At 43.8% G+C, this 14,352-nt stretch overlaps 1 protein-coding gene across 1 annotated transcript; it reads left to right on the forward strand.

Annotated features, from left to right (window-relative positions):
* The first annotated feature begins 2,044 nt into the window (after nucleotides 1-2,044).
* RESP18 (regulated endocrine specific protein 18) lies at nucleotides 2,045-7,678 on the forward strand. The gene is given in 7 exon segments (XM_088022029.1): nucleotides 2,045-2,159; nucleotides 3,809-3,913; nucleotides 5,115-5,241; nucleotides 5,666-5,705; nucleotides 5,828-5,888; nucleotides 5,891-5,916; nucleotides 7,628-7,678. Coding segments are annotated over 7 exon segments (516 nt in total). The 5' UTR covers nucleotides 2,045-2,053.
* Nucleotides 7,679-14,352: the final 6,674 nt, after the last annotated feature.

The raw sequence follows: 14,352 nt of genomic DNA on the forward strand, positions 1-14,352 counted from the left end.
CTCTGCTCAACTACCCAAAAACCAGTATGTGCCTTTTTCCTATAGCATTATAGATCTCAAAGCAGATTCAGAATCATTTGCTCTTAGGCTTCAAATTATTTCTGTAAACAATTTTCGAATATATATAACACAAGTCAGTGATAACCAGATAAACCTCTAGTTCCTGGTGTGACAAAATAGCTTGTGTTAGTCTCCTTCTAACATTGAATATATATGCCCTAGACAAAATAAATTGAAAGCATGGAGACCACCCAAAAGCAAGAAAAGCTAGAGGGAATATAATCCTTGAGAAAAGGAAAGTCCACAGATGAATCCTACATTTAACAGGCTTTCCTCCTAAGGACACTTCACAGTTTCCTGCAGCACATGGGGAAATAGAGCTCAGGCAGAAAGTGGCAGTCTGACCAGCCTCAGAAACACAGGTTGGAGCACAGAAATGCCAGAGCAACTGGAAATTGAGGAAGAAATCTGGGAAACGAGTGAAGTGAACCCAAAATCCACATACAAATTTCCCTCAAATACTTAATTACCTTTTATTTATTTATTTTTAAAGATTTTATTTGTTTATTTGGGAGAGAGAGAATGAGAGAAGCAGGAGGAGTGGCAGAGGGAGAGGGAGAAGCAGACTCTCTGCTGATCAGGGAGCCCGATCTGGGGCTCAATCCCAGGACCCTGGGATCATGACCTGAGCCGAAGGCAGACGCTTAACCCACTGAGCCACCTTCTGGGGCCTTAAACAAAGAAACATTTTCTTGCCTTTTTCAGCTTCTAGACACTGTTTGCATTCTTTGGCTTGTGGCCTCTTCCTGGCATCTCTCCAACTTCTTCCAATGTCACATCTCCCACTACTAACTCTGACCCTCCTGCTTCTCTCTTATAGAGACCTTGTGATTGTATGGCGCACACCTGGAAAATCCAGGCTAATCTCATCTGAGGTTAATCACCTTCTAAGATTAATCACACTGCAAAGTCTCTTTTACCCTATAAAGTAACATATTCATAGGTTCCAGGGACTCTGACATGGACATCTTTAGGGGCCATTATTCAGCCTACCAAAGATGTCTGGTATTGTGGTTATGTAGGAAACTATTGTTTATTCTAAGAGAGGCATATTGAATTATTTAAGAGTGAAATGTCATGATGTCTGTAAGTTACTTTTAAATACTTCAAGAGAAAGAAGAAATTCCGACAAAATCTTAATAATTGCTAAGTCTAGCTGATACATATATGTGTTCATTAGATTCTTCTCTTTTTTAGTATTTGAGGATTTTCATAATAAATTTGTTAAGCTTAATGAAAAAAATATTGAGGGGGTGCTTGGCTGGCTCAGTTGGTAGAGCATGTGACTCTTGATCTTGAGGTCATGAGTTTGAGCCCCACGTCAGGGGTAGAGATTACTTAAACATTTTTTTAAATGTAAAAAGAAAATGTGGAAATGCCAGTCTATGGTTTCGAAAGCTCACACACTAACCTATAACGAAACAAGAATGGACGCAAGAGATCAGTTAGCTTGTTAGTGGTTTGAACCAAGGCGATGATAGTGGATGTGGAGAGAAGTGGATGGATGTGCGATATATTTTGCAGGTTGAACTCATGCATGTTGAAGATTTTTAAGAGGTGAGGGTAAAGTAAGCATCAAGGATAATAAAAATAGACTAATTACATTGAGTGTTTACTGTCCAGTTGCTATTCATATTTAATCCTCATAACAAGCTTACGAGGTAGATACAGTTCGCACCCGCATCTTACATGCAATTCGTTTGTACAACTTTGGGGCTGGGAGTAGAAGCAGTAGTCCTTGGGACCTGGTTTACGTAAAAAAGCGGGTGCCTGGAGGTGAATTGGGATGGCTCTGCGGGCGGTAAAGGGAAGGAGTTGGCTACGCGTCCGCGGGGCCAGGGACGAACCGTGATTGGCCAAGCTGCCAAGGGAGGGTTGTGCAGATCCAGCACACATTGCGGGTGGGAAGCTATGGTCCATCTCAGCCCCTCTGGCTGCTGTCTCTACTTTCTCTGCAACTTAGGAGGGGGGTGAGCGCGCCGAGCTGGGGAGGATGCAGCACCTGCTGTGGCCTAGGGGCTCCGGGGGGTTCTGGCTGCTCCTCTGCTTCCTGCTGCTGAACAGCCGCCCAGGGGGCTGCAGCGACATTAGTGGCCACGGTCAGGAGGAAATCTTGGGAGGGGGTGCGGGCAGACCAGAGAGTGTTCCTGAGAGAAGTGGATGAGGGGGCCTCAAGGTTAGGAACTCAGGAGGAAAAGGATGTGTTGAAGGACGTGAAAAGAGGTCAATGTAGAGAGCGTCTTGTAGAAAGAGACGCAGCCTTGAGGTGGGGCTCCGCATATGGGATCTGGACTTAAGAAAAGCGACGGTAAGACGAGTGGGCAGAGGGAAGTAAGCCCCGCCTATGCCGCCATAGGAGAAGTAAGACGCACCGAGGGGCCAAGGAAGAGCTGCCCATAGCTGAGGGATAGTCAGGGGACACGGATTTCTGGACAATAGGAGCAGGGACGCACGGGTACGGGGTCCTGGCTCCAGAGAGAAAGCTGGGCGGAGAAACGAGCTAGGATTTCATCACAAGCCCTCTGAGCCTGGTATCTGCGCTCTGATTTCAGATAAGAAGGGGAATGTTAGGCTGGGGTAAAAGAGAATGGAGGGGGAAAATGTCCATCCTTCCTCTCCCTCCACTCTGAGCCTTCGGGGTAGACCAGCGCTGACATCGTCTGAGCGGCCAGAGACCGACTGCGCAGACTCGAGGATTCCAGTGCCAGGAGCGTGGGGGAAGAGCGCGCAAACTCCTAGTCTGACGCCAACTTTCCCCGCCCGATTCTTGGGTTTAGAGGCCAGTGCCGAGGGCTCGCGAAGAACTGTGGGAAGAGGCCTGGTGGCGGATGACAGGAGAGATGTGTGTGTGGCGGGGGAAGGGGACATTCTTGTAGGGATGCCTCTGCCGCCCAGACGCCTCTTCCAAGCGGGGCGTCGGTCACTCCCTCAGCACCAAGGACAGCGCCAGGAACCCTGTGGGCCTGGCAGAGGGCGTCCAGGTCACCACTTTTACTATCAGTGCTGGAGGGATGCCTCACTAACAATCTCCCTTCCAGAAGAAGCTCTTTTCTTTCTCATGAGGGTGCTGGAGGTTCTGCTCCTTCCGAAAGCCAGGAAATTGGTATGGGAATCCATTTGATTTCGGAGGACCATTCCCTTTTCTTAACGCCTGTCCATAAGGACTCATGGTAATTCCACTATATAAAAAATGGGACTCTCTACCAACTCTACCCCATTTACTTGGAATAATGAAGGTGTTGTAGCATTAGGGATTATCCTCTCCCACACTCTATCGTTCCCCTATGCACAGTTAAATAAACTGTGGCTTTCAGGACAAAGATCCAGACACACAAACCCTATGCATACCAATACTTGCTTCCTCAAAGGATTCTAGGCCTCCTTTCCAATCTCCTCCAGGCTTCCAAGCCTTTGGATGCAGTTCATCTGCTTCCCATGCCCCATTTGTTCACCTGGCTTTCTGAGTCTCTGCTTACTTCATCTTCCACAAGCTGCTCTTTGCTTGTAAGCTTGGTTCTTATCTGGAAGTTGGCATCAAAGGCGAATGAGGTTCTGAAGAACAGGGCAGGTGGTGATGGGGGAAGGGAAAATGAAAAGAAGGAGGACTTGAGAGGAGGAAAGGGTCTGGTGAGGGGGATAGAGACCAGGGAACCCAGGGGTAATAGTGGGAAAAAGATGCTTTTCTTCAGCTAGGATTTGAAAGTCTTCTGGCCAAGCTCCTTGCTGATGCCACCATTCTGCCTCTTAGATGGTCAGAGTCAAGTGGGAGTGGGGCAGCTCTGGCCCCTCCAAGGATTTGCCACTCCAGTCTCCCAGCACTTACAAGTTGTATTCCAGCAGATTGTGCCCCAAGGTGAGTAAGGGCTGGGGAAGAGAGGCTGAGACCTGATCAGAAAAGTTGGAGAGAGTGAGGGGCTGTTTGACCTGAGGATGGGCTTTCTTCTCCAGATGTCTCTACTTGAAACTTTCTTGTCATGCTCACCTCATGGAGAAGGGGGTATGACTGGAATGGGGGTGGAGTTGGATGGGTGGGCTCTTTGCCCTTGAACACTCTGGAAGAGGCCAGCATCCAATTCCTTCTGATGAGTCCCAACTCCTAGTGCTATCTGAGTTTTTCCATAACCAGCAATCCTTAGGTTCTCAGCCAGGAGAACACACATACATACCCCTCAGCCTCCGAGTAGGAAGCAGGGTAAATAGCATGACGAATAGATAGGAGGCATGAAAAGGAGTGAAAAATCCCTTGGAGACAGAAGGCTGACCCTTCCTTAGAGCAGAACTTCATGGATGGGGGAAGGGTCAGAAAGGAAATCTACCCTGAGTTCATATCACTGCTGCTACTACTACTGACGTCTAATATGTGTGTGATGCCTTAAAGCAATGGTTCTCAAAGTGCATCAGGACCAGCAGCATCAGCATCACCAGAGAACTTGTTAGAAATGCTCATTCTTGAGCTTCACCCCAGACCTACTGAATCAAAAACTCTGGGTGTGGGGAACAGTAATTTGAGTGGGGTTTTTTGTTTTAAAGATTTTATTTATTTATTTGAGAGAGAGAAAGAGAGCATGAGTGGGCAGGAGGGAGGGTGAGGAAGAAGCAGACTGCCTGCTGAACAGGTAGCCTGACTCAGGGCTCCGTCCCAGGACCCTGAGATCATGACCTGAGCTGAAGGCAGACACTTAACCGACTCAGCCACCCAGGCGCCCCTAATTTGTTGGAATTGGAAATTCCAGAATTTGGAAATTCTGATGCACACTAAAGTTTAGGAATCACTGCCTAAGTTTTCTAAGCACTCCTTACACCCCTAATCTCATTTAGTCCTCACAATAGTCTCAAATGAATCAGCAAACCGAATACAATCCTAGTGGAAGGTTTACTATACACCAGGCACTATGCTAAGTAATGTTTCTACACCAGCTCATTTAGTTCTCTGCACAAGTTGTGATTCTTTATCTACTTGAGGGAGAGGGGGATTGCTGGTCTCACTCCAGTTCCTGGAGTGGACCAGTCAGTGTGTCTCAGGTGTCAGTTCACCACATCCTTTTACCCTGAAGGTTTGTTCTGGAAGGATGACATTACCCAGGATGTGAGGGCCCAGAAGCACATCAGCAGATTCCACCCCCAAGATCCATGTCTGAGGCATGGGAAGGCAGCCTTTCCCACCAAAACCACTGGGATAAGGTGCGTGAGGCCTATGGCTGGCCCATGCTATCTAGCAGACAGACAGCAGGGAGGGAACCGATGTTAAAACTGCAGGGAAGAGGGGTGCCTGGGTGGCTTAGCTATTAAGTGTCTGCCTTCGGCTCAGGTCATTAACCTGGGGTCCTGGGATCAAGCCCTGCATCGGGCTCCCTGCTCCATGGGAAACCTGCTTCTCCCTCTCCCACTCCCCCTGCTTGTGTTCCTTCTCTCACTGTGTCTCTCTCTGTCAAATAAATAAAATCTTTAAAAAAAAAACTACAGGGAAGAGCTGCTGGCAGACTATGAGAGTGATCTATGAGAAGTTCTGTCTGGGATCCACGAAAAACAATGACCAGCCTCTGCAGAGGGAGAGGAGATGGGTGTTAGCAAGTTTAGCTTCCATCTGTCATCCCTGTCTCTTTAGGGGCAAGCAAGAGGAGAAACTTCGACTCCTATTCCCCAAGGTAAGACTTACGTGTCTTCTCAAGAATTTTCAATCCCTGACTTTGGATCCTATCCCTTTCCCTTCTGGAACCCTGTTACCTTTTTCTGCCTTCTTCTTGACTCCTGACTTCCCCTCTCCCAGAGCCCAATGGCCAAAGTGAACAGAGAGCAGTGCTTTACCTCCAAGGTGGACTTGAAGACCCTCAACAAGAGGGGGCCAACCCTGTCAAGGTAAGGGGTTTACTTTTTCTCTGGAGGTTGGAATCACCAACAACGTGTTTAAAAGAGGGAGGCTCCTATGAAGAAGGGAATAGATATTGAGGTGTGAACAGATAAGCTGAAGAAAAGTTCTTTCCTTTCTTAATCAAAGGTTATCCCATCCTCCTTCTCTCACAGAAACACCTATGGGCATCAGTATGAGAGGTTGGGAGGGTATCAGTATGAGAGGTTGGGAGGGTATCAGTATGAGAGGTTGGGAGGGTATCAGTATGAGAGGTTGGGAGGGCAGATGCTGAGAGCCTCTAAGGATGAGATGATCTAAAGGATTGTGCATAGACACTGAGTCTCAAATAGGCATCGATAGTGACCAAATTAAAGCAAATTAAATTAAATTCCTTTTTTTTCTACTCCATGGCCTGGGCAAAGTGACCGGGGCAAGACTCTGGGTTATCTCCTTGAGATGCTTGAACTCTTCAGAATCTAGATTTAAAATACACATCTAGGGGCGCCTGGGTGGCTCAGTCAGTTAAGCATCTGACTCTTGATTTCAGCTCAGGTTATGATCTTAGGGTTGTGGGATCGAGCTCTGCGTTGGGCTCCTCGCTCAGCGTGAAGTCGGCTTGGGACTCTCTCTCCCTCTGCCCCTCCCCCTGCTCACGCTTTAAATAAATAAATAAATAAATAAATAAATAAATAAATAAATAAATAAATAAATAAAATCTTAAAAAAAAAAACAACACGCATCTAGCACTCCCATCTATCTTTATAGATGAGACATTGGGGCCCAGGCTGGTCAAGGGTCAGAGCTGCACCACAGGTTCATGGCAGAGCCAAGATTGGACCCAGGTCTCCTGAATCCTAGACATTTTCCTTGCACAGCCCCTGCACATCCTCTCAGGGACTGTAGTGAGAATAGGGCTGTTCCAAACGTCAGACTCCTCCACACCGATGAAAGTCTTTTTTTTTTTTTTTGACTAAGACCTAAATTGCAAGAAGGTGGCAACCAGAGGAAGGTATAGGGAGGGGCATCTCAAGCAGAGAGCACTCCAGTGACAAATACCCCGAGGCAGGTATACCATTCACTTTAGAGGAACAGATGGAAAAGTCAGTGGCAGATTAGGTTGGAGAAGTAGGCCCCGGAATGACCATACAGGGGCTCATGGGTCATAGTGAAAAGTTTGGATTTTAAGTGTAGTGACAACTTCACTGGGAAGTTTCGAGGAAGGGGTGACATAATGTGATACACAATTTCAAAAGGCCCCTCTCGTGATACTGGGGTATAATCTCTGTGAGAAAAGCAAGAGTGAAAACTGAGAGCCTGCAAGGAACTCGCACCTCAGGGGGCTTCCAGCCGCTCAGGCTCTCCTAGGAAACCAGTTCTCACTCCATCAAGAGACAGCTGGTCTTCCTAAGCCTGGAGTGGTTGCTGGGTCGAGGCATTTAAAGCTAAGTGACAGACCCACTTGTGAGGGATGGTTGCCATGGTGCTTCTGTGAATGCAAACAAGGTGCTGCCATTTTTCTCCAGCCCAGAGCCCAAGGGAAAAGCATGGGAGGGAGGGTGAACTATTTGTGGGAGCCAAGGGGACAGACAATGGGTGGGCTAAGTCACTGTAGCTTACATAAATCAGGCTCTTATTGAAGCATTTTGTGAAGGAGAGTAGGTAAGGAAGGGGCCACCTCCTCATATACTGATTCCAATCCTTTGTTTCTTTTTACTTTAGGGCTTCTTTGAGCCACCCCCCACTGTGGGCCAAAGCCTTGTTGCTGACTGAGACCTCAGGTGGAACCCCTCTGCCCCAGTGCCCTCGCATTTGCCCTCCAGAGGGGCAGTTCTAGGATGACCCTTTTGATTTCTCTAAGGAGCTATGGAGTTGTATACCTATGCTAATGATCATATAGCTATAAACCTAAGTTTATAGACCTTCTTGGCTGTAAGTTATACTTCAATAATAAATAATAATAACTATGAATTTCTCAAGGTAAAAAATGTAAAAAGGAAATATGAGAAAAGATGTTTCTGAAAAGAAGAAGATGGGATGATTTGTTTTACCTACTATCAATACTCAGTATGAAACTGTAGTAATTAAGAAAGTGTGGTACCGGGGCACCTGGGTGGCTCGGTCAGTTGGGCATCTGCCTGGGCTCAGGTCATGATCCCGGGGTCCTGGGATTGAGCCCCGCATTGAGCCCCACATTGGGCTCCATGTTTGGCGGGGAGTCTGCTTGGGATTCTCTCTCTCCCTCTGCCCTTCCCCATGCTTGTGCACACACTCTTTCTCTAAAATAAAAAATAAATCTTTTTAAAAAAGAATATGTATAAACACAACTGAAGTAAGACAGTTTTAGGATATACTATTAGCTCTGCCATGTGAATGCAAACTTCTTCCAGCTATCTTCCCTGATAAAAATGGAAAATAAAGAATTTTCTAAGTCAGTGTTGTTCAGTAGAAATATAATTTATAATTATATATGTAATTTAAAGTTTTCAAAAAAAAATAAAAATTTCTAGTAGTCACATTTTTTAAAAAGTAAAAAAGAACAAGGCTCTACCAAGTCTCCTGTTCTCTGTAAAAGCATGGCTTGGAAAGATGTTTTTTACTTTGATGTCCCACAGAAAATCACACTGGTCCATTATCTGTTGTTGTTGTTGTTGTTGTTGTTGTCATTTTTCTTTTTAAATAGGCCTTTATTACAAATTTAAAATCTAGGGAAGCTCCTTTTCCCTCTACCCAAAGAGTTCATAAATACACACATTGGAGCAAGTTCTTCATTGAAAGGTAACATTTATGAATTTGTAGAAGATGATATCCATGGACACCATGCAGCTTCTGATACACAGTGCAATCTTCAGACAACCACCATGCCAAGATCAGCAAGGTTGCCTCACCATCTAGAATTTATAGGTTAAGCCTCACCCTTAATGGGAAAGGATAAAATGTATGTGGTCCAAAGGGGGAAAACTATACCTACAAGACTCGGGATGAGTCCCCACATTTTCCATTTGAGGTGATACTGACTTTTCCTGTCCCACTGGCCTTTGGGATGTTTCCCCATGTGTATGACTATTATTCTTTATCTCTTTTTGCACAAAGATGAATAAAAACTTTCTTTGATTATAGTATGATATTGGGAGGTAACCAGTGATACTTATATTTGCTGGGTCATAAGCGATTGAACTTTCAATGAGACTACCCCATGGGAGCCCTTCGGCTTTGATTCCACAAGAAGAGAGAGGGTAAAGGAACTCAAAGAAATCCAACAGCCATCGGGTTGTAGGACAGCCGGTTCCCAGGTATATTTCATAATGTGGGGGTTGCTGGTAATGCAAATAAGGCTTTTGTTTAATTCTGACCTGAACCAGTGCTCATCACAGTTTACAAACACATCCTCAAAACGATAAATCAACACAGAAAGCATGAGGAGCCCTCCAAACAAGTCAAAGACCCTCATCATTTCAGATCTCAACCTGAGACATCAGAGGAAACAGGAAATCACACTGGTCCATTATTTTGATGATATTGTGGCAACTGAATATGGTGGGCAGAATAGCATGCACCCTAGATGTCATAAGATGCATGGAAGAAGAATGTCAAGAAAGTTCAAAGTCCTGCCACATTAATGATGTTTATAGGGTCCAATTATCTGTTGCATGTGAGACAAATTAATTAACTTGAACATCTACCACAATAAAAAAAGAGATAATACTCTTTATGGAAGAATGAGCCTCTTTGGCATTTGAGGCAACGTGAAACACATTTAAATGTGCTACTCTGACCCATTTACCAGTAACCCAACAGGCTTTTAGTATGTCCTGAAGCAAGGAAACATTCTGCAGGAATTCCAGGTTGTAATGCAAGCTGTCCTTTCACTTGATAATTATGACCAGTGGTCTCAGTAGCATTGGAAGTGTCTGTCCCAGACTGTAATGTCATATGAATCCTATGGCAAGCCCCAGTAAGATTATTATAGTGTAGATCCCTAGGATTTTAAAGGAAGATGGTGCCCTTTTAGGCCATCAGCTATTCTCCATTTGAAGAGCAGCTTAATTTCCTACCAGGCCATGGTATACTGAACACCTGACCATGGGACAACCATGCATTGGCATGCATTGGGTATTATCTAATCCACTAAACCATAACATTGGAGGTTAAATGGAAATGGTGTATATGAGACTGGGCCCAAGAAGATCTGGATGGAACAAGTTGCATGAGAAAGTAGCTTCCTTGCTTCACTGCCTTTCCCACAACCTTATTATGGCCTTATGGGAATTCTCTATGACCAGCGAACAGACTGGGGGGAAAGCACAGAGCCAATTTATAGACATTTGCACAAAATGCAGGCATCAGCTGGAAGTGGAAGGGCACTACATTACAGCACTATTCAGAAATGTCTGTGGATTACATCGATGAAGAGCAATCCCCTCTGTGGGAAGTTTTGTTGGTAGATCTGGTGGTCCACTTGGAATTGAAGAAGAAAAGAAATGAGGTATTTGTCTATACCGATAACAATATTCATGACTAACAGGTTGGTTGGCTGATCTGGGGTTTGAATAGAACAAGATAAGAAAATCTGTGGCAAGAAAGTCTGAGAGGGATCACTTGGGATGAACACAGAGTGTGAAGATAGTCATGGTTTCCTATGTAAATAACTATGAGAAGACATAGACTATGGAAAAGCTTGTCAGTAATCAGGTTATGAAATGACCAATTCTGTGGATATCAGTCATCCTCTTTATCCAGCCAGTCTGGTGTTTTCTTAATGGACCCACATATCAATGGACATGGTGGCAGGAAATGAAGCTATGCATGGGCTTACCAACGTGAATTTTCCTCCTCATGAATGGTATGGTTATAGCCACCCCTGAATACCAATTTGCCAGCAACAGAGGATAATACTGAGCTTCCAATATGGCACACCTGGTGACAGATTTTTATTTTGAACCTCTTTTACCATGAAAAAAGGCAGCAAATTATATCCTGGATATGGATTTGCCCTTTCTGTCCACAATACTTCTGACAATACTCACTCACCATTAGTGAACTTACAGAGTGGTTGTTTTATTCATCTCCAAGAGTTTTGGAACCAAAGGGTAAAGGTCAGTGTGGCCCCCTCACTCTTATACCTCAAAATCTCTGAAGAAATCTTTGCTTCCCACCTCCTGAATGATGAGTTTGCAGGTGCTAGTGCCCAAGAGGGGAACACTTACACCACACTTACACCACAGTGATAGAGTTGAATTGGAAGCTGAGACTACCACATGGGTTCCTCATGCCACTGAACCTATAAACAGATATGGGTATCACTATATTAGCCACAGTGATTGACTCCAATTACCAGGGAGAAGTTGAGTTGCTGCTACAAAATAAGGGCAAAAAAAAAAAAAAAAAGGTTATTACTGGAGCCAGAGGAATTAACCTGGGCTCTTTGTATTCTTCTTCCCAGTAGTACTGGTTCAATAAAAAACTGTAGAAACCAAACAAAGCCAGGAACATCAAAGATTCAGATCCTACAAAAATAAAGATGGGGCTCAAACCACCAGTTCAAAAATCCAATCCAGTCAAGGTGCTGACCACAGTAAAAAAGCCACAAAATGAGTGGGAGCATAAGGAAGTTGTAACTGTCAGTTTAAGCCTCAGGATCCCCTACAGGAAAGGGATTGTAGCAGCTGTGTTTACAATAACTTGGCACAGAAGCTTCTTTTTTTCTCCCATTTCTCTTTCCTGCTACTTTCTATCAAGAACAATGGCACTGCACTATGTTTTAGGTTTCATAGGAGAGTGTACCTGAATTAAGGGATGTGTGTGTCACTTGTCATAAGAGTACAGGGTTTTCATTCAAGTAAAGGACAAGAGTAGAAGCTAAGATTAAGCTAGATATTCCGCATTTTCCTTGCTCTATGGCCCCAGGTCAATGTCTATGAACTCTATCAACTGTACGTCCTTGCTCACTGGCTTATAGTTGGATTTGGCCAATAGAAGTTATTGGCAAGATATCAGGGTCCAAAGAGGGAGAAAATTCAGGGTATGCATTCCTCTGGCTCCCTCCCTGACTGGCTGTGAGTTGACAAAGGTCTATATTTCTTTACCTGTCCATACATTTATAAACAGTTCTATAATTAAACTCTTTGGATTTACTTTGATTGAGTGTACCATGGTTTCTGGCTGAGTTCAAGGCATCAGACTATACAAATGTGAAGAGAAAATTAGTAAACTGGACTGTAGTTCAAAAGAAAATATCCAAAATGAAGTACAGAGAGACAGAAGAATGGAAAATACAAAAGATAAGGTAGAACCATAAAAGATATCACATGACAGTCTAATATATATTTACTTGGAGTTCCAGAAAGAAGGGAACGAGAAAATGGGGGTAGAATCAATATTTAAGGAGACAATGTCTGAGAATGTCTGAGAATGCCTCAAAATTGCTGAAAGACATCAAGCCATGTATTCAAGAAGCTCTTTGAATCTCAAGGAGAATAAAAGAAAATAAATGTCTCTCTAATGACAGCCTAGTAAAATATTGACAATCAAGACAGGTTACCTACAAAAGAGTAACAATTATACTGACAGATGATTTCTCAAAAAGAGAAAGAGAGAGAAAGAGAGAGGGGGGAAAAGGGGATCAAAAGCAGATACCCAGATACCTCAAGTTTACCGCTAGGATCTGCTCTCTACTTGTCTTCACCCTATTTCCTCTCCCAACAAGCTAACTTCTATGGACTACTTCAATGAGCTCCCTCTTCCTCTGGATCCTTTTAGGTTAGGACAATGGGAATACCTAGAAGAGATCAGAGGGAAGGAATGAAAAGGATGAGAAAAGGGTGTGTTTTTCCGCCCATCTTCCTCCCTTTAAAGTTGTTACAGGCTGTCTGCTCCCCCTGGCACACATGTGCAACAGGAAACATGTACAATGGTATACATACTTACACTACTCATGATAAACCAATACTGGGGATAATCCAAAATCTATATATCTTTACTTTTCTTTACACTTTCATAACCTAACCATGCATCCTTAGGTTATAAAACTGTAAAGAAAAGCAAAGAGGGCGCCTAGGTGGCTCAGTTGTTAAGCGTCTGCCTTCGGCTCAGGTCATGATCCCAGAGTCCTGGGATCGAGCCCCGCATCGGGTTCCCTGCTCTGCAGGCAAGCCTGCTTCTCCCTCTCCCACTCCCTCTGCTTGTGTTCCCTCTCTCGCTGTGTCTGTCTCTGTCAAATAAATAAATACAAATCTTTAAAAAAATAAAAAAATTAAAAAAATTAAAAAAAAAGAAAAGAAATAGGGTCAAAAAAAGAATGAATAATGGCCACCTTTGGGGGTGCCTGGATGACTCAGTCAGTTAAGCATCTGCCTTTGGCTCAGGTCCTGATCCCAGGGTCCTGAGACAGAGCTTGCGTCAGCCTCTCTGCTCAGCGGGGAGTCTGCTTCTGCCTGCCACTCCTCCTGCTTGTGCTCTCTCTCTCTGTCAAATAAATAAATAAAATCTTTAAAAAATAATGGTTACCCTTGGGAAGAGGTACTGACTGGGGGATATGATAAGGTTTCCAAGGTGCTAGAAATGTTCTATTTCTTGACCTGGACTACATGGGTGTTCACCTTGTGATAATTTATTGAGTTGTTCATTTTTGTTTTATGCATTTTTCTGTTTGTTTTATTTCACAATATACAAAGTTTTTAAAAAGGAAATAAAGGAGTGAGGTGATAAAGATGGCAGGAGGGGAGTGCCTGGGTGGCTCAGTCAGCTGAGTGTCCAATTCTTGGTTTTGGCTCAGGTCACGATCTCAGGGTCCTAGGATCAAGCCCCACATTGGGCTCGTGCTCGGTGGGGAGTCTGCTTGAGGATTCTCTCCCTCTCCTTCTGCTTCTCCCCACCCCCATTTGTGCTCGCTCTCTCTCTCTCTCTCTCTAAGAAATAGGAGAAAATAAATAAATCAATCTTAAAAAAAAAGATGGCAGGAGAAATTGTGGAAGGTGCAGAGAATTCCCTGAGTATATTTTATTATATAGTTTTGATTTCTGAAAAATGTAAATATTTTACATATTAAAAAAATAAAATTATATATAAAGTAAAAAAAAACTAAAATTGAGAACAAACTGAAACAAACAAACCAAATTATATATCAAGTTGGTAAAAATGACTACACAAACAAAAGAACCATTTCAAATGACTTTAGAATGCAGTATTTTGATGGTATACCCTAAGGGATTATATTCCAAGGAAAAAATGACTACCACACATCTTAAACGTCTTTATTGTTTTATTAGTAGGGTAATATTTGCATTATTATTTGTAAATTATTGTATTTATATTGTACGATTACACACATAAGTGATTATATTAATGTCATAAGAAACCAAAGTTTTCAGTGTAAGAATAAAGAGATACGGGGATGCCCGGGTGGCTCAGATGGTTGGGCATCTGCCTTCAGCTCCGGTCGTGATCCC

This window comes from Eumetopias jubatus, unplaced genomic scaffold (genome assembly GCF_037043125.1).
Source record: "Eumetopias jubatus isolate StellerSeaLion01/CBP00866 unplaced genomic scaffold, mEumJub1_p1.0 scaffold_3, whole genome shotgun sequence".
In the NCBI taxonomy this organism is placed as follows: Eukaryota; Metazoa; Chordata; class Mammalia; order Carnivora; family Otariidae; genus Eumetopias; species Eumetopias jubatus.